This window comes from Labeo rohita, chromosome 9 (genome assembly GCF_022985175.1).
Source record: "Labeo rohita strain BAU-BD-2019 chromosome 9, IGBB_LRoh.1.0, whole genome shotgun sequence".
Taxonomy (NCBI): domain Eukaryota; kingdom Metazoa; phylum Chordata; class Actinopteri; order Cypriniformes; family Cyprinidae; genus Labeo; species Labeo rohita.
In genome coordinates, this window is record NC_066877.1 from 35,877,370 (window position 1) to 35,903,769 (window position 26,400).

The 26,400-nt window shown below is 40.4% G+C and overlaps 2 protein-coding genes across 2 annotated transcripts; both read left to right on the forward strand.

The window, feature by feature from the left end:
• The first annotated feature begins 109 nt into the window (after window positions 1–109).
• Window positions 110–4,762, forward strand: LOC127171265 (E3 ubiquitin-protein ligase TRIM35). The gene is made up of 6 exons (XM_051119809.1): window positions 110–505; window positions 1,366–1,461; window positions 1,613–1,843; window positions 1,929–1,951; window positions 2,034–2,152; window positions 4,278–4,762. Exons 1-6 carry the CDS (start codon window positions 110–112, stop codon window positions 4,760–4,762), a joined length of 1,350 nt encoding a protein of 449 aa, XP_050975766.1.
• A 617-nt stretch (window positions 4,763–5,379) lies between these two features.
• On the forward strand, window positions 5,380–25,850 carry LOC127171264 (nuclear factor 7, brain). The gene is made up of 9 exons (XM_051119808.1): window positions 5,380–5,996; window positions 6,385–6,480; window positions 8,322–8,552; window positions 8,639–8,661; window positions 8,744–8,862; window positions 12,234–12,710; window positions 14,624–14,737; window positions 14,820–14,910; window positions 25,802–25,850. The coding sequence occupies exons 1-7, from the start codon at window positions 5,601–5,603 to the stop codon at window positions 14,665–14,667; spliced, it is 1,386 nt and encodes a 461-aa protein (XP_050975765.1). The 5' UTR covers window positions 5,380–5,600; the 3' UTR covers window positions 14,668–14,737; window positions 14,820–14,910; window positions 25,802–25,850.
• Window positions 25,851–26,400: the final 550 nt, after the last annotated feature.

Genomic DNA, 26,400 nt, shown 5'->3' on the forward strand with positions numbered 1-26,400 from the left:
TTGTTTCTGAACAGACAGCAGATCTTTGTGATTCTCATGATTTTTCATGTTTGAAACTGTCGTTTGGAAAGTGAAAGTAAAGTTTCAATTGCTGGAGCTCAAACTGAAAATGGCTTCATCAGCTGAATATGACTATAATTGTCCCGTGTGCTGTGAAATCTTCAAGCATCCTGTAATTTTATCATGTAGTCACACTGTCTGTAAAGAGTGTCTTCAACAGTTCTGGAGAACCAAGAAAACTCAGGAGTGTCCTGTCTGCAGAAGAAGAGCCTCAAAAAAGTTTCCTCCAGTAAATCTGGCATTACAAAACTTGTGTGAGTCGTTCCTGAAGGAGAGAAATGAGAGTCGTTCATCAGGATCTGAGGAGATCTGCAGTTTACACAGTGAGAAACTCAAACTCTTCTGTCTGGAGGACAAACAGCCTGCGTGTTTTGTGTGCAGAGATTCAAAACAACACGACAATCACAAATTCAGACCAATAAGTGAAGTGACTTCATCATATAAGGTAGGACAAATGTCTCTTGTTTCATATAAAAAACAATAAGTCTTTGTAAACACAGATATCATCACATACATCCACTTAATGTTTGAGTGGATGTGCCATTTTACTCAAATTCATATGAAATATAATATGCTGTGAAAAAGTATTTGCCCATCTCAAACTAAATATGTTTAGATCTTAAAAGAAATACAACATAAAGGCATCCTGAGTAAAAACAGAATAGAGCCTTAAGCACAAATAACATATTATTCCCCCATAACACACTCATTTCCCCCTTTAGCAGCAATAATGACAACCAAACTGGCTACTACTCTTTGTAGAACTGCTTTAGTTTAGCCACATTGGAGGGTTTTCCAGCATGAACTGCCCAGTTAAGGTCCTGACACAGTCAGGACTTTGACTAGACCACACAAAAGCCCTTTTAAAGTAGTCTTACTCCTATGCTTTGGTCTTGCTGCATAATTAAAGTTGACCTTCAACTTGCAGACTGAAGACCAGACATTCTCCTTTAGTATTGTCTCATAGAGTGTAGAAAATGGAGCTCCTTCCATGTTGTCCTTGGTTCTTTTGTGAATGATATAATTCAGTTACTTTCTTCCTCATAATTTTTAGAATTTATTTTACCTTAAAAAAACATCTATTTAAGTGTATTTTTATTTACTCAGGTTGCTTTTGTTTTATGTTTGGTTTTGATTTCTGGATCAATTTAGTATGAGTACAAAAACAAGAAATCAGGATGAGGCAAATACTTTTTGACAGCACTGTATAATCACTGTATTCTCTTCACTTCACTTTTTTTCTCTTCACTTCTCTTCACTTTATTTATTTTTTGTTTTATTTATTTATTTTTTGTCCAATTCTAGGAGGAGCTCAATACAGCACTGAAGTCCTTACAGGAGAAACTTAAAAAGAGAGAAAACATTAAAGAAGAATTTGAGAAAACAGTTCAACACATCATGGTGAGCAAACAGAATCAAGAGTCATTTTCAGTACAGGTGTAGGATCACTTGAAACAATTATGATTTATATGATTTATGTTTAATATAATGCATTTCAGTTTCCAGTGATGTGTTGATTGAGATGATTGAAGTGAATGTGATTTGATTTCAGTCTCAAGCTGAGCACACAGAGCGTCAGATTAAACAGCAGTTTGAGAAGCTTCATCATTTTCTCAGAGATGAAGAAGAAGCTACAATCACTGCACTGAGAAAGGAAGAGGAGCAGAAGAAGCAGATGATGAAGGAGAAGCTGGAGGAGATGAACAGACACATCTCAGCTCTTTCACACACAATCAAAGACACGGAGGAGATGATGAAAGCCAATGACGTCTGCTTTCTAAAGGTCTGATTTCAGATCATCCATTGATTGATTGATTGATTGATGATTGTTTGAGTTCTTGGTGATAAATGGTGTGTTTGTTGTGCAGGAGTTTCCAGTCATGATGGAAAGGTGAGTGATCTGCTGGTGTCTCTGGTCTCTCTGCTTCTGAAGCCAAAGCCACTGCAGTTCTGACTCCTGAATGTTCTTCCAGAGTCCAGATCTCACAGCCGGATCCACAGACGCCTTCTGGAGCTTTGATTCATGTGTCACGTTACTTGGGCAACCTGCCGTTCAAAGTCTGGAAGAAGATGCAGGACATTGTCCAAAACAGTGAGTCTGGAGAAGATCTGTGCTGTTACACATACACTGGAAATGACACATGAGGGAATATTTACAGATTTCAGCATTATGTGTGAATAACCAGATGAGCTACTACACCAAAATGAGCCATAAACAAGAAAAAAACAACTTTGGTCCACATGAAGAAGATGCAGGACATTATCCATAACAGTGAGTCTGGAGAAGATCTGTGCTGTTACACATGCCCTGAAAATGACATATATGAGGCAATATTTACAGTTCACTTTCTGTCCATCAACTGCCTAGAGTTGTTGCCTGTGTTTTTAGCTTTGAGGAAGTTTCGACCTTTGATCCAAGGCAAACACGTATTGAATCAGAGAGACAACACAGCTACAGTAGCTTATATCAGCCACCAGGGTGGTATTTGTTTGACCTCAATCACTCAGTGAATTCACATAAGGCTATGTTTAGAGGAGAGTGGAGACTTCATTCCCATATGGTCCAGCTGATTGGGGGTCAGTTTGGTGATGCACAGGTAGATCTGCTCACTTCTCAGGAATCCTTTGTCCTCTGTGGTACTCCCTAACTGAGGCTCGCCTTAGTATGAATGCAACTGACCCAGGGACTTGTGCAAATATACATTTCTCCCAGTGAGCCTCATTACACCCACAATGTGCAAAATTAGGGAAGATGCAGTACAGGTAATTTTGGTCACACCGTATTGGCCCAACCAGATTCGGTTCTCAGAGCTCACTCTGATGGTGTCAGCCCCTCCCTGGTCCATTCCTCTGAGGTAGGAACTTCTTTCTCAGGGCCAAGGTACAATTTTGCCCTCATGCCCAGAGTTTTGATACCTCAGTGTGTGGTCCTTGGGCGGAACGAGGAAGAATTCAGAGGGCTGTCAGCAGCAGTGATAGATACAATGTCTCATATTAGTGTCCCCCTCTATAAAGTAATCTATTCTGAAGTAGCACTTGTTCTTTAGTTGGTGTTCTTGCCAGGAGGAAGACGCTTGAAGATGTGGTATTGGGTCAGTGCTTTCCATTCTCCAGGAGGGCCTGGAAGGGCACCTAACTCCATCCACCTTGAAGGTCAACATGGTTGCAATAGCAGCAAAAAATGACACTGTGGATGGTAGATCGGTGGGAAAGCACAATCTCGGTATTAGATTCCTGACAGGTGCATAGAGATTAAATCCTCAGAGACTGCATCTCATTCACTCTTGAGATCTCTCAGTGGTCTTACAGGTCACAGAGATGATCAGTTTGAGGCTGGATTTAGTAAGGGCAAGCACAGTGCCCTATCCATGAAAATAGCCCTCCTGATTGCGCTCACTTTTGTCAAGAGTTTTGGAGAACTACAAGCCCTCTCCATGAAAATGATAGGCCTGGAGTTTGGACTGCATACTGTCACGTTGTCCTGAGACCATTGTCCTAGGCTATGTGCCTAAAGAAAGGATAAGATTGAATCCTTCCAAGCTAAACCTGCTGATGAGGGAGACCCAGCCTAGTCTCTGTTGTGCACCAGGGCATGCTTTGTGAATTTATCTCAATTACAGTTTCAGGTTATCTGAACAGCTCTTTGTCTGCTTTGGAGGACAGCAGAAGGGGAAAGCTGTCTCCAAGCAGAGAAAATACCACTGCATTGTGAATGCAATTGTCATGGCATACCTGTAACAAGACCGGGAATTACCATGTCTCTTGGGAGTGAGGGTGCACTTGACCAGGGGTGTTACGGCCTCTAACGAATGGTGCCTTACTCTGCGACATATGTAGAGCTGTGGGCTGGGCTATACCCAATACCTTCACCAGAATTTATAATCTCATGGAATCAGTTTCATCTAGGATTCTTACAACAAATGAATTCAGATGACTAGTAGGGTATAGAGCTTTCATTCAGCACATAATTCTTGCCACTGGTAAGTCTTTAGACAGTATTTCTCCCCCTTTGGGTAGAATGTGGTCTCCGTATTGAGAACACTTTCCCGATGTAAACAATCAATGAGAGTCACAACACTGACAGTGATCAGAGGAAAATGTCTGATGTGTTTGATCAATAGGACAAGTCTCATAATTCATAATAATCTGTGTATGGTTCACTCTTGACTGTTATATGAACATCAGAATAAAATCAGTTGTTGATTGTGTCTCATCAGCTCCTGTGATTCTGGATCCAAACACTGCAAATCCTGATCTTGTCCTGTCTGATGATCTGACCAGTGTGAGATGCAGTGAGAACAATCAACTGCTTCCTGATAATCCAGAGAGATTTGAAATCTTTCCATGCGTTCTGGGTTCAGAAGGTTTTAACTTAGGAACACACTGCTGGGATGTGGAGGTTAAAAAGACTCCGTGCTGGATTCTTGGAGTAACTACATCATCAAACCAAAGGAAAAGAGATGGTTTCTTTAACACTGATGTCTGGTGTGTGGAGCACAGATGTTCTGAACGGGCTGGTTTTCCTGTTAAACAGAAGCTTGAGCATGTGAGAGTTAATCTGGACTATGACAGAGGAACGGTGTCATTCTCTGATCCTGTAACTAACACACATCTACACACATTCACAACCACCTTCACTGACACAGTCTTTCCTTTATTCTGTTGTTACCCTCTGAGTATCTTACCGCTCAATAGTCAGTAAACGTTACACCTGTAGGTCTGGATTGACCTATTTTTTTTTCTCTTTGACACTCATCATGTTTCTGGTATTTAATTCATATCACAATTTCAATGTTTCTTCAACATGAGAGTAATGAATAATTGTTTATTTCCATTATAAATGCTAAATAATTATTCATTCATTTATGTAAATGGATGTAAAAATTTCTTTTTAACTCACATCAGTGTTAAAATATAAATACTTCCTACAGAAATTCTTGATTAAATCTGTTTAGAAAACTTGAAATGCCCCCTAAATAATTGCATTAGCATATAAAAACACCAGTCAGCCCACATCTCCAAACATCACAGTGTTTATCACTGTGATTTTCAGCATTTGAAGAAATTATACAACATGACAGATCCTGGAGAAATACAGAGCAATAACTAAAGCATGTTATCAATATTTGTGTTTTTCCATTATTTTGTATTTGATTCTAGGTTTTCCAGCATTATACTTGAGAAAGTTTCAATGAAATGTGATTTTAAATGCATTTTATTAAAATGTAACCTGAAGAAATCTTGATGTGGTCGTCAGAGCTGTTTAAACACCCAAAGATGATCAGAAACTCCACCCTCTCACAACACTTACCAGGAAGAGACTGACTGACTTCTATTTTGAGTCATACTGATTTTCATCTCTTTGACAAAAGAAAACAAGCATCAGTCATCAGTGGACAACGAAGAGAAAAAAAGAAGCATTTTTGGGTTTATTTCTGAACAGACAGCAGATCTTTGTGATTTTTGTGGTTGTTCATGTTTGAAACCGTTATTCAGGAAGTGAAAGTAAAGTTTCGATTGCTGGAGCTCAAACTGTGAAAATGGCGTCATCAGCTGAATATGACTATAATTGTCCCGTGTGCTGTGAAATCTTCAAGACTCCTGTTCTTTTATCATGTAGTCACAGTGTCTGTAAAGAGTGTCTTCAACAGTTCTGGAGAACCAAGAAAACTCAGGAGTGTCCTGTCTGCAGGAGAAGATCCTCAAACGATCATCCTCCATTAAATCTGGCGTTACAAAACTTATGTGAGTCGTTCCTGAAGGAGAGAAATGAGAGTCGTTCATCAGGATCTGAGGAGATCTGCAGTTTACACTTTGAGAAACTCAAACTCTTCTGTCTAGAGGATGAACAGCCTGTGTGTTTAGTGTGTAAAGATGCAACACAACACAACAATCACAAATTCAGACCAATAAGTGAAGTAGTTTCATCATATAAGGTAGGACAAATGTCTCTTGTTTCCATATGTAAAAAACAATAAGTCATAAAGATATCATCACATTCCTGCTCTCAATATTTCTTCATATTCATATTATATATACTTCTTTTATACACTATATTTTATATATGATTTTTTCTATTTTTGTGTACATTAAAGTGTTACTGGGTAAGACTTAATAACTTCAGCATTCTGTTGAAGAAGTTCTACTTGCCTTTGTTTCATGTTAGGTTTTAATTTCTGAATCAATATAATGTGACATTCACACACCAAAAATAAATCAGGATGGGGCAAAAATACTTTTTTTCACAGCACTGTATGGTTACTGTGTTCTCTTCTCTTCACTGTAATCTGATGTTTAATATATTTTTATTTTGTCCAATTTTAGCAGGGGCTCAATACAGAACTGAAGTCCTTACAGGAGAAACTTCAACACAAGGAATATATTAAAAAACAGTTTGACAAAACAGATCAACACATCAAGGTGAGAAACAGAATTCACCAGTGTAATTTTCAGTACAGATGTGTGATCACTATACACAATTATGATTTGTTATATATTGTTGCCAGTGTTAGGAAGGTTACTTTGGAAATGTAATAGGATTTACATTTACATTACAGATTACAAGTTACTTGATTTAAAATGTAATAAGTAGTGTAACTTTCAATTACTTTATTAAAGTAATGTAACATTACTTTTAATTACTTTTTGATTACTTTTCTAAATTTCTAATATTCTCAACTGTTAATCATTTTGAAACATTTAAACCAGGCAGAGTTAACCTTACAGTAGCACTTAACACTGATTACTGTCAGACTTTTAAAATCCTTTATCCTTTATGAATTAAGATTATTATAAGTAAGGGATAACATACATCTATATTTTGCGTTAACAACTGTACATCATCCCACTTATTACACAGCTGCTTGATAGATTATTTAGATGTTTTCGTGTCAAAATATTTAGAAACACTGATCTGAATTAAAATACTTGAACGCAAAGCTTCCATGAAGAAATCAGTTGCTAGCAAACGGCAAGTTCAAGCTAGACATTTTGGGGATACAGTGCAGTCATACCACTTTTCTTACACAACATTTCACCACATAAATAATTAAGTAGTAGTAGTAGTTAGAATTCATTACAGTGTACAAAATAAATAAATAAATAAATAAATAAATACATGGCAGCAGCTGCATTTGTATGAAACAATAGAGTGAGTCCACGATACCAGGATGACAGAATTAAGAAATTGTCCACATAATATTAAATTAAGCTTTAATATTTTATTAGCTAACCAAACGCAAAGCTTCCGCCAAGAAAAATTATCAAGCATATAGCACTGACTTAAGTTGCCCCGAATGAGTCTGAGTTGTTTGCTTTTACCAGTTGTTATCGGGGAATAACATACCTTGGAATGTCATGACTGACCAATCAGAATCAAGTATTCCACAGAGCCGTGTAATAATTTAATTTAAAGCACAGCCACCACAAATTCAGACTTTTTTTAACTTATTTTTTTGGGCTTCTTATGCCTTTTATTGTGATAGGACAGTAGAGAGATGACACGAAAGAGGGGAGCGGGATTGGCAAAGGGCCTAGAGACGGAAATCGAACTCGGGTCGCCGTGAGCGCAGTTGCGCTATATGTCGGCACGCTAACCACAAGGCTATTGGCGTCGAAGCCACAAATTTAGACTTAACAGCTCTTATTTACTTTGAGAAGGTTAAATACAGATTTGAAATCATAACAAGAAATAGTTTAATAGCTATGATACTGGGTTTGAAATCAAATGTTTGCATAGTTATGACAGAAAACAATAGCATCTAACAATGCCTTGGAAAAAAACAATTTAAAAAAATATAGTTTATGCATAAACCCAAATAGGAAATAAAACAGTTATTGAATAAGCATGTGTCCTATTCTGCGTCCTAAACTCCTGAAACATTGGTGTCTCATTTTAGAGCAGTCAATGCAATTTATGAAGGAAGTTAATTAAATCTGTAAGTGGGGATGGGTGTGTGAAAAAATTCAGATGTAATCCCCTTTGTAATCACTGGCATTTTTCAAAAGTAACTGTAATTTAATTACACATTTTTTCTCAGTAACTGTAACTAATTAAAGTTACATTTATTTTGTAATTAAATTGCGTAATTCCGCTACATGTAACTAGTTACTCCCTAATACTGATTGTTGTAAATGACAAGTAGCAATCTGCTTCTGGATCTGTTATATGTCGGGTGTCTGAGCTTCTCTTGGATCTGAATGATGTGATGTGTTGATGTGTGTTGATTGAGATGATTGAAGTGAATGTGATTTGATTTCAGTCTCAAGCTGAGCACACAGAGCGTCAGATTAAACAGCAGTTTGAGAAGCTTCATCAGTTTCTCAGAGATGAAGAAGAAGCTACAATCACTGCACTGAGAAAGGAAGAGGAACAGAAGCAGCAGATGATGAAGGAGAAACTGGACGAGATCAGCAGACACATCTCAGCTCTTTCACACACAATCAAAGACACGGAGGAGATGATGAAAGCCAATGACGTCTACTTTATAAAGGTCTGATTACAAAACATCCATTGACTGACTGATTAATGATAATGATTAATGAGTTGTTGATGGTAAATGGTGTGTTTGTTCTGCAGGAGTTTCCAGTCACGATGGAAAGGTGAGTGATCTGCTGGTGTCTCTGGTCTCTCTGCTTCTGAAGCCAAAGCCACTGCAGTTCTGACTCCTGAATGTTCTTCCAGAGTCCAGATCTCACAGCCGGATCCACAGACGCCTTCTGGAGCTTTGATTCATGTGCCACGTTACTTGGGCAACCTGCCGTTCAGAGTCTGGAAGAAGATGCAGGACATTGTCCAAAACAGTGAGTCTGGAGAAGATCTGTGCTGTTACACATACACTGGAAATGACACATGAGGGAATATTTACAGATTTCAGCATTTTGTGTGAATAACCAGATGAGCTACTACACCAAAATGAGCCGTAAACAAGAGAAAAACAACTTGGTCCATATGATATTTACAGTTACAGTGATACAGCAGATCTCAGTTCAGTTTGATTGATTGACAAATCTAAAATATTTACTATAACAACACTGACAGTGATCAGAGGAAAATATCTGAATCAGGGTATGTTCCATCCATTCGTTTTTTGATTTAATATTGAAAGAAGAAACATGAGAAAACGGCTCCTTTTTCGTTTTTTCATTCTTTCCAGAAAAACGAAAAACAAGAATTCAGCTTGATTTTTCGTTTTTCGTTCAGGGGTGGAAAAATGAATAAACAGGATAAATACTCGATTTCTACAAGTGGGCGAAACGAAACGCCCCTTTCTACCGATTGATCAGCCGAAGATCAAACCGTGCCTCCATCAGTTCTTCCGCAGTTTCGCGCAGAATAATAATCCTCCGCTGCTGCAGTTGTACGGATAATTAACGCGTTTATTGTAACTTCATTTAATCTTTTTCTCACTAAACAACCACACTAACGATGGCTCGACACTACCCGTACCGGGGCAGAGCCTGGACTGGGCTTTCTTCTATGTAGACATAAATTTACTTACGCTTTGCATTAGTTGGCCGGGTTTGATGGCTGTCCTTTTGATGGCAGCCTACCCTGGTCGCCAAATAAGTAAAAAAAAAATTAAGATACAAATAATTAGATTAGTTGTACATTAAATATTTTAAACACTAATACAAAAATGAAAGAATAGGCATTGACTCTGGTGTAAGCCTAATGTTCACACAAGAACTGTCATTCTGACTATTTGACAACCCGAGCAAGTCGTTGTGCACATAAACACTATTAACATTTACTTCACCTCACTTCACTTCAAATCCTTAAATGAATGGTATTCAGAAAACAAACAAGAATAAAAAAATATAAGTAGCCATGTAAAATAAAAATATGCTAGCCTATTTAAAAATAGTGCCGTTATAAACAACATTTATTTTAAACGCAGAAAGCCATTTATTTAATTCCAAAGTTTCCATAGCCTCTTTGCGATTTACCTGCTAAAATATTTTTGTAAAGAAGGCTTCTTCAATCGGGTCCCAATATGCAAGCAAAATAACAGTCAGCAACTATACAAGTTACATTTTGCCTATAGGCTATTGTACAACAGACACATTTAATTAAGCGTAATAACTCCTTATATGTTTGGTTGACAGCGCCTTTACTTTGATAATGAACAGTGCATTGGTACGTTGTGTGAGCGCGCGAGGCGCCAGTGCCATCATTGGAATTTCTTCCCTCAGCAGCGGAAACAATAATACTCTGTCATTTACAGTCATACAGATAAGAGCAGGACATCATTCGAAAGTTACTTTGGAGTAAATCACAGCATGTTTCATGATAAAAAACGTGGCAATTTGCGAATAGCACACAGAAGAAAGCCCTGTCTAGGCTCTGCCCCGGTAGGGGTTGTGTCGAGCCATTCATCAGTGTGGTTGTTTCGTGAGCAAAAAAGATTAAATGTATTTGCAATAAACGCGTTAATTATCCGTTCAACTGCAGCAACTGGAGGATTATTATTCTGCGCGAAACTGCGGAAGAACTGACGGGGGTGTGGTTTGATCTTCGGCTGACCAATCGGTAGAAAGGGGCTCGCCCACTTGTAGAAATCGAGTATTTAAGCTGTTTATTCATTTTTCCACTCCTGAATGAAAAATGAAAAATCAAGCTGAATTCTTGTTTTTCGTTTTTCTGGAAAGAATGAAAAAACGAAAAAGGAGCCGTTTTCTCATGTTTATTCTTTCAATATTAAATCAAAAAACAAATGGACGGAAGATACCCTGGTTTGTCTGATGTGTTTGATCAATATGACAAGTGTCATAATTCCAGTGTTGTGGAGTAACTAGTTACATGTAATGGAATTACATAAATTAATTACAAAACAAATGTAATTGTAATTAGTTACAGTTACTGATAAAAAAAAAAAATGTAATTAAATTACAGTTACTTTTGAAAAATGTTAATGATTACAAAGGGGGTTACATCTGAATTTTTTCACACAAACACATCCACATACAGATTTAATTGTCTACTTTTATAAATTGCATTGACTGCTCTAAAATGAGACACCAATGTTTCAAGAGTTTAGGACGCAGAATAGGACACATGCTTATTCAATAACTGTTTTATTTCCTATTTGGGTTTATGCATATACTTTAGTTTTTAAGATAGATTGTTTTGTCCAACGCATTGTTAGATGCCATTGTTGTCATAACTATGCAAACATTTGATTTCAAACCCAGTATCATAGCTATTAAACTATTTCTTGTTATGATTTCAAATCTAAATTTAACCTCAGAATGATCTAAAATGATCTAAATTTTTTAAATAAAATTATTACACGGCTCTGTGGAATGCTTGATTCTGATTGGTCAGTCATGACATTCCAAGGTATGTTATTCCCTGATAAAAACTGGTAAAAGCTAATAACTCAAACTCATCTGGGAAACTTACGTTGGCCTATACACTTGATAATTTTTCTTAGTGGAAGCTTTGCATTTGGTTAGCTAATAAAATATTAAAACTCAATTCAATATTATGTGTACAATTTCTTGATTATGTCATCCTGGTTTCATGGACTCTTTCTAAAACTTATTTTAAATGCAGCTGCTGCCATTTTGTTTTGTACACTGTAAGATAACTAACAAACTAGTACTGTAAGTATAGTACTTAATTATTTATGTGGTGAAATGTTGTGTAATAAAAGTGGTAGGACGAAGCTTTGGAAGCTTTGCATTCAAATATTTCAACTCACATCAGTGTTCCATGTCTAATTATTTGCTTTTGTGGCAAGCAGCTGTGTAATAAATGGGATAATGTACATCCAGCCAGTTGTTATTGCAAAATAAAGATGTATATTATCCCTTACTTATTATAATGTTAATTCAAGTGATAAAGGATTTTGAAAGTCTGACAGTAATCAGTGTTAAGTGCTACTGTAAAGTTAACCCTGCCTGGTTGAAATGTTTCAAAATGATTAACAGTTAAAAAATTTAGAAATTTAGAAAAGTAATCAAAAAGTAATGTTACATTACTTTAATAAAGTAATTGAAAAGTTACAGTACTTATTACATTTTAAATCAAGGAACTTGTAATCTGTAACCTATTACATTTCCAAATAACCTTCCCAGCACTGCATAATTCATAATAATCTGTGTACAGTTCACTCTTGATCATTATATGAACATCAGAATAAAAGCAGCTGTTGATTGTGTCTCATCAGCTCCTGTGATTCTGGATCCAAACACTGCATATCCACATCTCATCCTGTCTGATGATCTGACCAGTGTGAGATGGAGCAAGAACAAACAACTGCTTCCTGATAATCCAGAGAGATTTGACAGGTGTCTCTGTGTTCTGGGTTCAGAGGGTTTTAACTCAGGAACACACTGCTGGGATTTAGAGATTAAAGAGAGTCCAGTCTGGAGTCTTGGAGTAACTACAGCATCAAACCAAAGGAAGGGAGATGTTTTCTTTGACACTGATGTCTGGAGTGTGCAGTACAGATGGTCTGAAGAGTTTGGTTTTCCTGTTGAACAGGATCTTGAGCGTGTGAGAGTTGATCTGGACTATGACAGAGGAACGGTGTCATTCTCTGATCCTGTAACTAACACACATCTACACACATTCACAACCACCTTCACTGACACAGTCTTTCCTTTCTTCATTAGTGACCGTCTGAGGATCTTACCGTTAAATAGTCAGTAAACGTTACACATGTATGTCTGAATCAACCTGCTTTCATCTCTTACTGTCATCTTAGCTCAGATATTTAATCTATATCATAATTATAGTCAGTAAATTCAGATGGGCCACAGTTTTTTCTTCTTCTTTTTCCTTTGCTAACTTTAAGGTCCACGTGTAATATTTTCATTTTATTTTTTATCCATATTAACTGCAGTGACAAATAACACAAGTACTGTCATAACAATAATATTTGTTTACATTACGAGTTAGAAATTAACTGAATGACACCTAAATGTCAAATGGCTTTAATATCTTTCATGATGACTTTCATTTGAGGTGCCACAATCCCACAATCACCAGTGTCATATTGCATCAGCTAAAACTACTTGTCATTTTGAAATATACTGCTCCTTTAATTAAAGATCATAGTTATGCTCTGAAAGTGTAAATCAATTGAATAAAATTAAGCTTTAACTGCCCACTTTACCTGAATTTACCATATTTGTTCAACAGACTAAAAGAATCTGAATAATTGTTTAATTCAATTATAAAGGTTAAATGATCATTGGTTCATGAGGGATGTATATGAGGGATTATTTACAGTGCCTTTCTGTATCTTGGATTTGTCCTATCCAAGATGGCGGCGCGTGCACATGCTGTGGCTTCTCTCTCTCCCAACAAAACGGTGTTTTCGTGTTTTTCGTCCTGTAAATCGCAGTGTTTTTGTACGTCTTCATCGCGTTTATCTGTCTTTAAGCGCGTATATAGCCGAACATTTTTGCTCGACATCGGCAGAAACAAACTTTTTAAGTTAAACCAAAGAGTATAGAAGTACCAAGAGGCGAAACTCAATAGAACGCTCCATAGCAACAGTTCCGCCCATGACATAACTGTGCTGCCGTCATTTTGGACTGACACCTACACAAAACGCCGTAGAATAATACGAGCCAGTCACGCTTGACCAACTTACAATGACTTATGTAAAGTTTGTATATATATGTATTTATATCTAAATTAAATATTATAGACAGGTCCCCTTCACCAATTGACTAGACTGTTTCATACTGCTTACTGTTTACCAAGTAAACCGATACAATTACTGCAAACCCTTTACTTACCCATATCTATGTTCTATTGTATTTTTTTCCTTGTTAAGTTAAAAACTTAATGTAGTGAAATAACCAGATTTGATGTTTGGTAGTGATAGAGTCAGACACACTCAAATTTATTTATTCACAATGTAATTTTTTTTTTTTATTAAAAAATACATTTATAAAAAAATGGTACACATTCATAAAAAACTGTTCAAATTTATCACAAAATATGAACACCTAGCAACCATTGTCTCAAGGACTCCAACTATTGTGAGGTCTCTGTAATTTGTCATGTATTAAGTGAACACTGAACTGAAAATAGTAATAGATCAAAATCAAATAAGCAACAGAGATCAAAACCACCACTGCCAATTGTGTTAGAAGAGATTAAGAGAGAGAATATTTTTGTACTGTATCAAGTGCACACATTTAACATTAACTGTAAATAGTAAGATAAATAAAGTGGAAGTGGTAGTAAAAGATCAAAACTATCAGCAGCAATTTTGTGTTTATGTGAGAGAGAAAATTCTGTAAGAGATTGTAAGATATAAGAAAGGAGTAGAATGGAAGTGGAAGAGAATGATTGTGGTACACGTGTGTCACAAAAAAGATCAAGAATTTACTGATGAGTTATCTTTAAAAATTTCCTGTTGCGTTTCTGATTAGGCTGAGAGATGTGCCGATTTTGGGTGCGCAATATATGATGAATTCTAATCCTGTTAAATAATTTTACCAAGTACACAAGTGATGTCTTGCACTCTTCCTTGTTACACACTACTTCCCTGCACTCACTGACAACCTCCATGCCACTTGTAAATAATTTCTTTCCCAGACCGACACTATGAACAACACCGTTTATATGTTTGCGGAAGTTAGCTTCCAGGGCTACGACTAAGTCCACCAGTGCAGTGCTGGGCACCTTCAGGCCCTTCTCTCCCAAGGCAAGGTCAGTGTACTGCTTGTCTTTAAGGAAAGTGTATCTAGGATCAGTAGGAACATGTGTGCTAAGAACTTTGCATTCCTTGCAGGGACCTTCAGGATCAGCAAATTTCCCCACAACCTTGTCAGCGATGTATCCAGCGATGTAAACCAGCACATTTCCATCATGATCAAACGAAGGTGGGTTGATGTCAGAGCTCAGGACACCATCACTGCTCTAGAAACATAAACAAAATATAACATTAACAAATGGACTGACATATAGTCATATGCATCTCGTCAGTAAAGCCAGTTCTTTGATTAGCAATATCGCATTCAGTAACACAAATGAATCACCCGCGAAATTGAACGCGATATTGTGTAGCTTGTCAGTGATCTACGGCTCCCTGTATTAACTGCTGCCCCATTTGAAAACAGGTGATGGAGATTTACTGCTAAACAAAGAACTGGCCTTACTAATGAGATGTACTTGAATATATTGTGTGATATATTGCCCTGCCCTAGGCTGCATTACCACCTCATGATATACAAACACTGTGTTGTTCATTATCCATTACTAATTATGTGTTGTGGGTTACATTGAAAATTCTCATTGGTGAGCATCAACAAGTTCTGTCTTTGTTGTAGACCTGATGTTCTTGGAGATAGCTGTTCCTGGCTGAGCACTCTCCCTCAGAGTTACTAAAGGTAGACAGCTGGTCCTTGCTGACTACTTGACCTGACTTCTCTGACTCACAGACCAAGAAATTCTCTCTCTCCCTGACCTCAGTGCAGTCCATCATATCTTGTTAGATAGTAATAAAACACAATTAAGCATTATTAGTTATAATGTAAATTTCAAAACATGACATTCTACATAATCAATAATTACTCACCAAAATCAGTAGCTACTCTGTAGTACCCGTGTTATTCCATGATGCTCTTAGGGTCAACGATGACCTGAGGGCTCTCATGAGAGGCATATGTACTGAACTGTAGCAACAAGGCGTCAAGATCTTGTTCACAATTTGTCTTTTCTGAATTGCTGAACATCAGTCCTGTGGCCACAGCTCGGTATTCACATTCGAACTGGACTGAGTCTGGGTTGTCGCGATTACCACCACGGGCTGAAAAATAAGTAAAAAACAAGTAATAAAAGGTAATTACAATCTATGGATACTGATGTACATGCTGACTACAATGTGTATGTTACATACCCCTAATGCTTGAGAAGGCATTTTCAAGGCAGTCTTGATTAAGACGATTTGTTAACAGGAAGGACACCTGATGACGTTGGCGAAGATCAGACCACAGCATTTTCAGTCACAAGATGTTGTGTTGCCAGCCCTCAACACATGGAATCTGCTTCTTGTTAGAGTTAGCACCGACAAGCTTCAGACGTGGGAGCCACTCCAGACACTTATCAAAGAATGGAAAATGGGCAGATGCATCTGAAATTGCACATTTGAGCTTGTGAGAATCTTTCAGCTGTTTGGAGTTAAAGCAGTCAAAAAGGCCATTGAAGTTCTCACAGAATCGGGCAGCCGCCAGATAGTTTTGCTGATGCTGGCCTGTAAGACCCTTTATGTCTGTCAGAGTCTTGATTCCAACAGCAACTGAGTGACTCAGCACCTGTGTGGCTAACCTTACCCGCATGGAGGCAAATGGAGGAAGATGGACATGTTTCTTTGTTAGCCTGCAGCACAAACGGATTTCTTGGTGACTGTCATAAGCATAGAGATCTTCCAGAATGTCCCAGGTTATCTCATTACCATCCAAAACAAAGCCATGGCGACGCCAATTGTTCCTGATGTTCTTTATGAGGTGGGGTGGATCCCACAGGCAAAACACTCTGATGCCATCAACACTGAAGAATGGCTGCTCCTTTGTCACTCCAAGGCGAGTAAGCATGGTGCGGTTACCAGCAGCCTGGTCACATATAAACACCAAGCATTCCATACCTGCCTTCCTCAGCTCACGGATTCCATCAAAGAGCATTGACTGAAGCCGCACATGTGGTATGGGCCCACTAGTAAAACAGTAGCCAAACAGCTGCTTCCATTTTGTAAAAAGGCCTCTAACTATAAAGCCAGAGGCGTAGTTGGCCACATATGGGGTGCGCTGACCTTTGCCAAAGTCCTCAAATCCCTCAACCCTATCAGCAGCTTCATTGTAGTGTACTGCTTCTTTCAATGACATCTCGTCTGTGACAATGGCACACAGTTTGTCGATGGGCTTAGTGGTCTCCATGGCCTTTCTCATGGTGGATAAAATGTTGGTATTGAAACCGGTTTTAAAATCAACAGCTTGGCAGGTCTTTTGCAGAGTACGGACAGATGGCATAGAAAACACTTTGCAGAGAAGCCTATAACACTTAGGACTTGCGTGCCAAAGAGACAGGAAGAATGCTTTATCCTGAGTGGTCCACCTGTAACCTTGACATTTTCGCTGAGACATTTGTAGCTGTGTGGACACAAAAGCATACACTTTAGCAGGAAGCAACTGCTGTAGCTCCTTCATCATCAGCTCCTTCTTTGTCAGCTCCTTTTTTCCCTTGCTGACCTTTTGGCGTTGCAGGTGCTTCACTTTTGCTCGCAGCTTGTTTACCTGGGATTTCAGAGCCCTGATCTTCAGTGTGAGCAAGCACTCAGCAGCAGCCGTACGATGACGCTGTCGTACAGATGAATATACCACATCCTCAATGTGTCGCTCTCGCATTGATGAAGACCCTGCTACAGCTTCCTCATTGACCTGCTCCTGTGATGAAGACCCTGCTTACAGCTTCCTCATTGACCTGCTCCTGTGATGAAGACCCTGCTACACTATCCTTTTCAGAGGGAGGAACATGACTCTGCTTGCCTGGGGAAACAGGGGAAGAGTAACAACTTTTGAAATGTAATTTTAACTGCAGAAAAATATTAATACAATAAATCAGACATTATTGCTGTAGAATGCTAGACACGTCCAAACTTCCTGTTTGTAAAGAGAATAAGTCAACTTATGAAATAAATGAGCATCTTACGTTTTTTACAGGGCAACTCCTGGCGGGACTTAGGAGGTTTGCGCTTCCTCTCCATGTCTAGTGGGGGAGGCGGATTAGGGGCATCAATAATTGTGGGCACAGCATCCCATTTCAATCCACCATGGCTGTAAGACAATGATAATTTGTAATCCTCACTTCTTTGTATATATAGGAATTATCAACTCATCATATTAGGATTTTAATGCTACTTCAGTGTGTAATATGTATTACTACTATAATTATATTTCACAGGCATGTATGTAAGTGACATACTAGACATTTTATGAACTTCAGTAATCACAGTATTTTTAACTATATCAGGAAACTAACAATGGACGAGGGTTCATTTGTACAAGTATGTGGGGGTAGGTGCTGTATAGGTAGTTGGGAGCAGGAGTTTAGAAAAAGGAGAGAAGGAAAGAAAAGGAATTTCAGGCTCCACTGAATCTCAGGCATTAGTTTTGTTAGAGATGTTAGAAGGTACTTTAAGAACAACCAGTTTTTCGAAATGTTAGGCATATTTACACAGATTTTCATAAACCATTACAGTTTCATACTATACATACACATCAGATGGCCTTTTGAACTGGCTCTGGTGAAAATGAGCACTGCACACTCTATAGGAATGATGCAGCCGATCCAAAGGTATATTATCAAGGGATGCATTTTGAAGATTTTGGACCCACCGGGCACATCTGCAAAAGATGGGGCATAACTTCAGCTTATAAAAATGTTAGGTATAAAACTACTACTACAAGTAAAATTCTCTTCTTTTACTTCTGAAAAAATATCTACTCGTCTCAGACAAGCATTAATTTCGATTTACAGTTTTTTACAGACGCTAGGACACATTTCTCAATACAAAATGTCACTTTTGCAAAACTATTCACACAGTGAGCACAACAAGTCTGTGTGGGCTAAACTGAGGATCAATTATCATTGTTTTGGCACAAAATGCAATCAATGACTACATCTCTCAAATTTCATGACTTCTTTTCTCACTCAGACACAACAACTGCCAAAACTCTTTGTACATGCAGGACATCTGCATTTTTTTGCAATATTTTATTGCTGTTGAATTTTTTATAGATTAGCATTACTATTGTATCTGTATCAGTAGATGATGTGTATACAAATTCTTGTATTTTGGAATTACCTAGTGCAAAAAAATAAAAATAAATAAACAACATAAAATATTGCCAAATTCTGCATCATGTCTGATTCATTCCAGTAACATATATTGCAGTTATAAACAATATTTATTGCAATTATGAACAGAGATGTGTCCTTGTTTTACACAAGAAAACACTGTGTAATGCTACATGTTGTTAGTGTTTTTTAGCTCAATGTTTTGTGGGTGACAAAGTGTGTTTGTCGGCTGTCAACCTTTGCTAGTGTTGTGGAAGAATGAGTTTATTTGAGACCTGAATAAAGTGTTTTGGTAGTTGTAGTGCATTCTGAATGTGAAATGAACTGCTTTGCCAAGCTGAAAGTTGGTTTGGAGAATTGTGTGAAGAGTTTTGCAAAAGTGACCTAAGTATTGAGAAATGTGTCCTAGCGTCTGTTAAAAACTGTATTAACTGTATATAAAATTCAACCCGCCAAAGTGGTAAGTGGGAGTTACTGTGTTACCCGCTACAGCTGAAATCAACCTGCATTTGGCGAGTTGGCGGATGTTAATGTCAAGCAGTCCTGCTAACAATTTAATATGTACTGTAAAATCAATTCATAGTTAAAATATTTCCCCTTGTTATTATTATTACCTTTGTGGATCACTTGGAAACCGGTGAAACGCAAAATCATGCCTGGTGGATTGATAATTGCTGCAATTTATTGCAGCACACTGCTTACGTTTCAGCCACTTGCTCGCTCGCATCTTCTACACACTTTTTGCAGGTGTCAGTCCAAAATGGCGGCAACGCCTCCGCAGCGCCATCTATAGACTGTTGCCCATATCAGTACAGAGTTTCGCCTCTTGGTACTTCTATACTCTTTGGTTAAACTCCGCGGACGCCGAAGAGCTGAATGATCTGAGTCTACTCCGGAGGCCTACTCAATCACCGACCCCCACTCCTGCACCTCGCCCACAATGGAAGCGCCTCAAGCGGTGTGAGAGGAAGCAGAAGAGGGGTAAGCGCGGAGGCATCCGAGCTAGGCTAGCGGCTAGCCCACACAAACCCGCTATCCCCTCCATCGTTCTGGCCAACGTACGCTCACTAGATAACAAACTGGACTACATCCGACTACTACGTTCATCTCAGAGGAATGTAAAGGACTGTTGTGTTTTTGTGTTCACGGAAACATGGCTCAGCGACAGTGTCCCGGGCCACGCCATTCAGCTCGACCAGCTAACGTGCTACCGTGCCGACAGAGTTGTTGTCGCGGGAGGTAAGACCCGCGGTGGCGGACTTTGTGTTTACGTCAATGACGCCTGGTGCCGTGATGCTGTTGCGGTCTGCAAATACTGCTCATCAGTGTTGGAGTTTATGGTTATTAAGTGCCAGCCGTTCTATCTACCGAATATACAGCCATACTGCTGTGTGCTGTGTACATCCCTCCCTCCTCTAATGGCAACAACAGGAGTGAGGCACTGAATGAACTGTACCAGCACATCAGTGAGCAACAGACAGCCCACCCTGATGCTTTTCTCATCGTGGCTGGGGATTTTAATCATGCAGACTTAAAAAGTGTGTTTCCCAAAATACAACAACACATAGACTTTCCAACACGGGGAAATAACACACTGGACTTTTTTTACACCACCCAGAGAGGAGCTTACAAAGCTTTCCCCCTCCCCCACCTCGGCGCCTCAGACCACATCACTGTCATGCTAATGCCTGTTTACAGAGCACTCGTTAAAGTCACCAAACCGGTTCGTAAGCAGATACAAGTGTGGCCGGAAGGGTCTTCAGAGGCTTTACAGGACTGCTTTGACATCACAGACTGGAATATGTTTAAGCAGGCTGCCACTTACAATAATACCACTGACCTCCAGGAGTACGCAGAGACTGTTACAGCCTACACCAACAAATGCACTGAGGATGTAACAGTCACTAAAACCATCACTGTCCGTGCCAACCAAAAACCATGGATGACAGGGGAGGTCTACAGGCTGCTGAAAGCTCGGAGCGTTGCCTTCAGAGCTGGAGATGCCTGAAGACAGCCAGGGCCAACCTGTCCCGTGGCATCAGAGAGGCTAAGAGACAGTACTCCAGGGGAATATCACATCGCTTCAAAGACAGCAGAGACACACGGAGCCTGTGGCGGGGCATACAGACCATCACAGATTACAAGCCCCCACCACAGACCTGTGATAGCACCATCTCCCTGCTGAACGAGCTGAACACCTTCTTCGCTCACTTTGAAGTGCAAAACACCACCACTGCACAAAAGACCCCACCCCCTCCTGGTGACCAGGTGATGACTCTGTCCCCAAACAGTGTGAGGAGATCCCTCAGCAGGATCAACACACGCAAAGCTCCGGGTCCTGACAAGATTCCTGGTCGCGTACTGAGAGACTGTGCAGTGGAACTCACAGATGTCTTCACAGACATCTTCAACATTACTCTCAACCAGGCTGTCGTCCCGACTTGTTTCAAAGCCACCACCATCATTCTGGTCCCTAAAAAGTCATCTCCCTCCTGCTTTAATGACTACCGTCCTGTTGCACTTACTCCCATCCTCATGAAGTGCTTTGAACGGCTAGTCATGCAGCGCATTAAGACTGTCCTGCCCCCCTCCCTGGACCCCTTCCTGTTTGCGTATCGGCCCAACCGCTCGACCGATGATGCCATCTCCACTTCACTCCACTCAACACTCACACATCTGGACAAAAAAGACTCATACGTCCGAATGCTGTTCATTGACTTCAGTTCAGCATTTAATACTATAATCCCCCAACAGCTCACTCAAAAACTGGTCCAGCTGGGGCTCAACACCTCACTGGGTAACTGGCTGTTGGACTTCCTCACCGGAAGACCACAAGTAGTACAGGTCGGCAGTAACACATCCAGCACCATCATTCTTAACACGGGGGCCCCTCAGGGATGTGTGCTGAGCCCCCTCCTCTTCACTCTGCTGACCCACGACTGCACACCATCACACAGCTCCAACCTCTTCATCAAGTTTGCGGACGACACGACTGTGGTGGGTCTCATTAGCAAAAGGGATGAGACCGACTACAGAAGCGAGGTGAGCCGCCTGGCTGCGTGGTGCAGAGACAACAATCTCTCTCTGAACATGGAGAAAACGAAGGAGATTATTGTTGACTTCAGGAGAGCGCACACTCAGCACGCTCCTCTGACCATCAACGGTGCGTCTGTGGAGAGAGTGAGCAGCACCAAGTTCCTGGGTGTGCACATCACTGAGGATCTCTCCTGGACGAACAACAACACTGCACTGGCTAAGAAATCACAGCAGTGTCTCTACTGAGAAGAGCAAGAGCACCGGCCCCCATCATGTACACCTTCTACAGAGGCACCATCGAGAGCATCCTGACGAGCTGCATCACTGTGTGGTTTGGAGCCTGCAATGCGTCCTGCCGAAAAACTCTCCAACGCATAGTGAGAGCAGCTGAGAGGATCATCGGTGTTCCTCTCCCCTCCCTCCAGGACATCTACAGCACCCGTCTCACCAAAAAAGCCCTCTGCATAGCAGCTGATCCCTCCCACCCTATGAAAAGCTTCTTCAGCCTGCTGCCATCAGGGAGGAGACTGCGGAGTCTCCAGGCCAGGACCAGCAGACTGAAGGACAGCTTCACCCATCAGGCTGTCAGGAAGCTAAACTCTCTCCCGGCTCTGCCCCCACTCCCTTCTTCTGCCCCACGAACTTCCAGAACTGTGTCACACACACACACAAACACACTCACGCACTAACACTTACACACACACCCACCGACCGGCACCAGTCACTTTGTGTAGTATTGGTGCTCTGTTAACTACCTCTTACTACCCACTTACTACCCTCAGACTACCTCTAAAGACTTTTGTCTGTTATTACTATGTCACTTTATTACACTCATAAGCTGTTTTTGCACAATATTTTTATGTATATATATATATATATATATATATGTATAATTGTATTTATTTGCATTTCTAATTCTACCTTGTATTTAATGTTACGTGTATGCACCTAGGGTCTGAGAGTAACGAAATTTCAATTCTCTGTATGTCCGGCACATATGGCAGATTTGACAATAAAGTTGACTTTGACTTTGACTTTGTATATCAACTGCCAAGAGTTGTTGCCTGTGCTTCTAGATTTGAGGAGGTTTTGACCTTTGATCCAAGGCAAGTGCATGGTATTTGTTAAAAATGCATGTCACAACTCGCCTGCCATCTCCTTCTCTAAAGTCAGCAGTGGCTCAAATCTCTGTGAGCCACTAACATTCCAGGCAAACTTAATCGCTCAGCAAATTCATTTACGCGACAGGCTACGCTTAGAGGAGAGTGGAGACTTCATTCCCATATGGTCCAGCTGATTTGGAGTCAATTTGGTGATGCACAGATAGATCTGTTCACTTCTCAGGGATCCTCCCATTGTCTTCTGTGGTACTCCCTAACTGAGGCTCGCCTCAGTATGAATACAGCTGACCCAGGGACTTACACAAATATGCATTTCCCCCAGTGAACCACATTACACCCACGCTGTGCAAAATTAGGGAAGGTCATTTTGGTCCCGCCGTATTGGCCCAACCAGATTTGGTTCTCAGAGCTCACTCTGATGGTGTCAGCCCCTCCCTGGTCCATTCCTCTGAGGTAGGAACTTCTTTCTTAGGGCCAAGGTACAATTTCACCCTTTTCGAGTTTTGAAACCTCCATGTGTGGTCCTCGGATGGAACGAGGAAGAATTCAGAGGGCTATCAACAGCAGTGATAGATACAATGTCTCATATTAGTGTCCCCCTCCATAAAGTAATCTATTCTGAAGTGGCACTTGTTCTTTAGTTGATGTTCTTTTCTGGGAGGAAGACCCTTGGAGATGTAGTATTGGGTCAGTGCTTTCCTTCCTCCAAGAGGGCCTGGAAGGGCACCTAACTCCATCTACCTTGAAGGTCAACATGGTTGCAACAGCAGCAATCATGACACTGTGGATGGTAGATCGATGGGAAAGCACGATCTCGTTATTAGATTCCTGACAGGTGCACAGAGATTAAATCCTCCAAGACTGCATCTTATTCACTCTTGGGTTCTCTCAGTGGTCTTACAGGCCATTCAGAGAGATTAGTTTAAGTCTGGATTTAGTCACGCTGGATTTAGTAAGGGCACGCACAGTGTGCTTTCCATGAAGACAGCCCCCCGATCGCGCCCACTTTTGTCAAGAGGTTTGGAGAACTACAAGCCCTCTCCATGAACGTGACAGGCCAAGTTTGGACCGCATACTGTCACATTGTCCTGAGACCATTGTCCTAGGGCAGGGGTCACCAAACTTGTTCCTGGAGGGCCGGTGTCCTGCAGAGTTTACCTCCAACTTTCCTCAACACACCTGCTTGGGAGTTTCAAGTATACCTAGTAAGACCTTGATTAGCTGGTTCAGGTGTGTTTGATTATGGTTGGAGCTAAACTCTGCAGGGACACCGGCCCCTCCAGGACTGGATCTGGTGACCCCTGTCCTAGGGTATGTGCCTAAAGTTCCTTCTACCCCCTTCAGGGATCAGATTGTATCCTTGCAAGCTAATCCTGCTGATGAGGGAGACCCAGCCTAGTCTCTGTTGTGCCCAGGACGCGCTTTGTGAATTTATCTCAATTGCAGTTTTAGGTTATCTGAACAGCTCTTTGTCTGCTTTGGAGGACAGCATTTGGAGCAGTCATGGCCTAATGGTTAGAGGGTCATGGCCTAATGGTTAGAGAAGTTAGAGAAGGTTGCCGCTTCGGTTCCTGAATTGAAGGTGGGGATTGTGAATGGACAGCGCTCTTTCCACCTTCAATACCATGACTGAGGTGCCCTTGAGCAAGGTACCGAACCCCCAATTGCTCCCTGGGCGCTGGAGCTTGGCTGCCCACTGCTCCGGGTGTGTGTTCACAGTGTATGTGTGCTTGTTCTCCTCTTACTGCTGTTTGTTTGCGCTTGGGTTAAATGCAGAGCACCAATTTGGGTCATCATACTTGACAATACATCATGATTTCACTTCATTAGGGGAGGGCTTTCCCAAACAGAGAATATTCCACTGCATTGTAAATGCAATTGTCTTGACATATCAAGCCTGGGAATTACCATGTCTCTCAGGAGTGAGGGCGCACTTGACCAGAGGCATTGTGGCCTCTTCAGCATTAACAAATGATGCTTTACTCTGATACATATGTAGAGCTGTGGGCTGCGCTACACCCAATACCTTCACCAGAATTTATAATCTGCACATGGAACCAGTTTTATCTAGGGTTCTTACAACAAATTAATTCAAATGACTAGTAGGGTATAGAGTTTTCATTCAGCACCTTTCCTCTCTATGAGGTGACGACATGTTCTATTTAGGACCAGCTTTAGTTTCCCTTGAGTGGTAAACCTTGGACTACCATCTCATTGCTGTAGTTGAGTTTGGTGGGGGAACTCATTACCCATTACCTGTGGTTATGCCCCTTTTCAGGTGAACCCTCATAATTGGTTTAACGCTCCATATAAAGTGGCTTTCTAATGATGGTCCCATATGTGTATTCTTCCTCTCTTCAGTTTCTCTATTGCAAACCCTGTGTTTTCCCCTAAACAGAGTTTCACTCTGTTACTGGTTCTCTGTGTATGGCTGCCTCTCCAAATAGGTGGAGCCCACCACAGAGAACTGCTTATATAATCCTTGCCACCGGTAAGTCTTTAGACAGTATTTTGCACAAGTTTACCTCCCCCTTTGGGTAGAATGTGGTCTCCGTAGTGTTCCTTATCTCATTAGAGGAAGAGAACACTTTCCCAATGTAAACAATCAATTAGAGTCACAACACTGACAGTGATCAGAGGAAAATGTCTGATGTGTTTGATTAATAGGACAAGTCTCATAATTCATAATAATCTGTGTACGGTTCACTTTTTGATCATTATATGAACATCAGAATAAAAGCAGCTGTTGATTGTGTCTCATCAGCTCCTGTGATTCTGGATCCAAACACTGCAAATCCTGATCTTGTCCTGTCTGATGATCTGACCAGTGTGAGATTCAGTGAGAACAATCAACTGCTTCCTGATAATCCAGAGAGATTTGACATCTTTCCATGCGTTCTGGGTTCAGAGGGTTTTAACTCAGGAACACACTGCTGGGATGTAAAGGTTAAAAAGACTTCGTGCTGGATTCTTGGAGTAACTACAGCATCAAACCAAAGGAAAGAGATGGTTTCTTTAACACTGATGTCTGGTGTGTGGAGCACAGATGTTCTGAACGGGCTGGTTTTCCTGTTAAACAGAAGCTTGAGCGTGTGAGAGTTGATCTGGACTATGACAGAGGAACGGTGTCATTCTCTGATCCTGTAACTAACACACATCTACACACATTCACAACCACCTTCACTGACACAGTCTTTCCATTTTTCTGTTATTACCCTCCGAGTATTTTACCGCTCAATAGTCAGTAAACGTTACACTTGTACGTCTGGATTGACCTTTTTAAACTTTGACACTCATCATGTTTCTGGTGTTTCATGTTTCATTTAATTCATATCACAATTTCAGTGTTTCTTCAACATGAGA

Excerpts from the sequence above, each read along its gene's own strand:
- LOC127171265 (XM_051119809.1), top strand. The coding sequence starts at position 110 with ATGGCTTCATCAGCTGAATATGACTATAATTGTCCCGTGTGCTGTGAA. Across the intron at positions 1,462-1,612 it reads AAACAGTTCAACACATCATG|TCTCAAGCTGAGCACACAGA; the intron begins GTGAGCAAACAG and ends ATTTGATTTCAG. Across the intron at positions 2,153-4,277 it reads GCAGGACATTGTCCAAAACA|CTCCTGTGATTCTGGATCCA; the intron begins GTGAGTCTGGAG and ends GTGTCTCATCAG.
- LOC127171264 (XM_051119808.1), top strand. The coding sequence starts at position 5,601 with ATGGCGTCATCAGCTGAATATGACTATAATTGTCCCGTGTGCTGTGAA. Across the intron at positions 8,662-8,743 it reads TTTCCAGTCACGATGGAAAG|AGTCCAGATCTCACAGCCGG; the intron begins GTGAGTGATCTG and ends ATGTTCTTCCAG. Across the intron at positions 12,711-14,623 it reads GAGGATCTTACCGTTAAATA|ACCGACACTATGAACAACAC; the intron begins GTCAGTAAACGT and ends TTTCTTTCCCAG.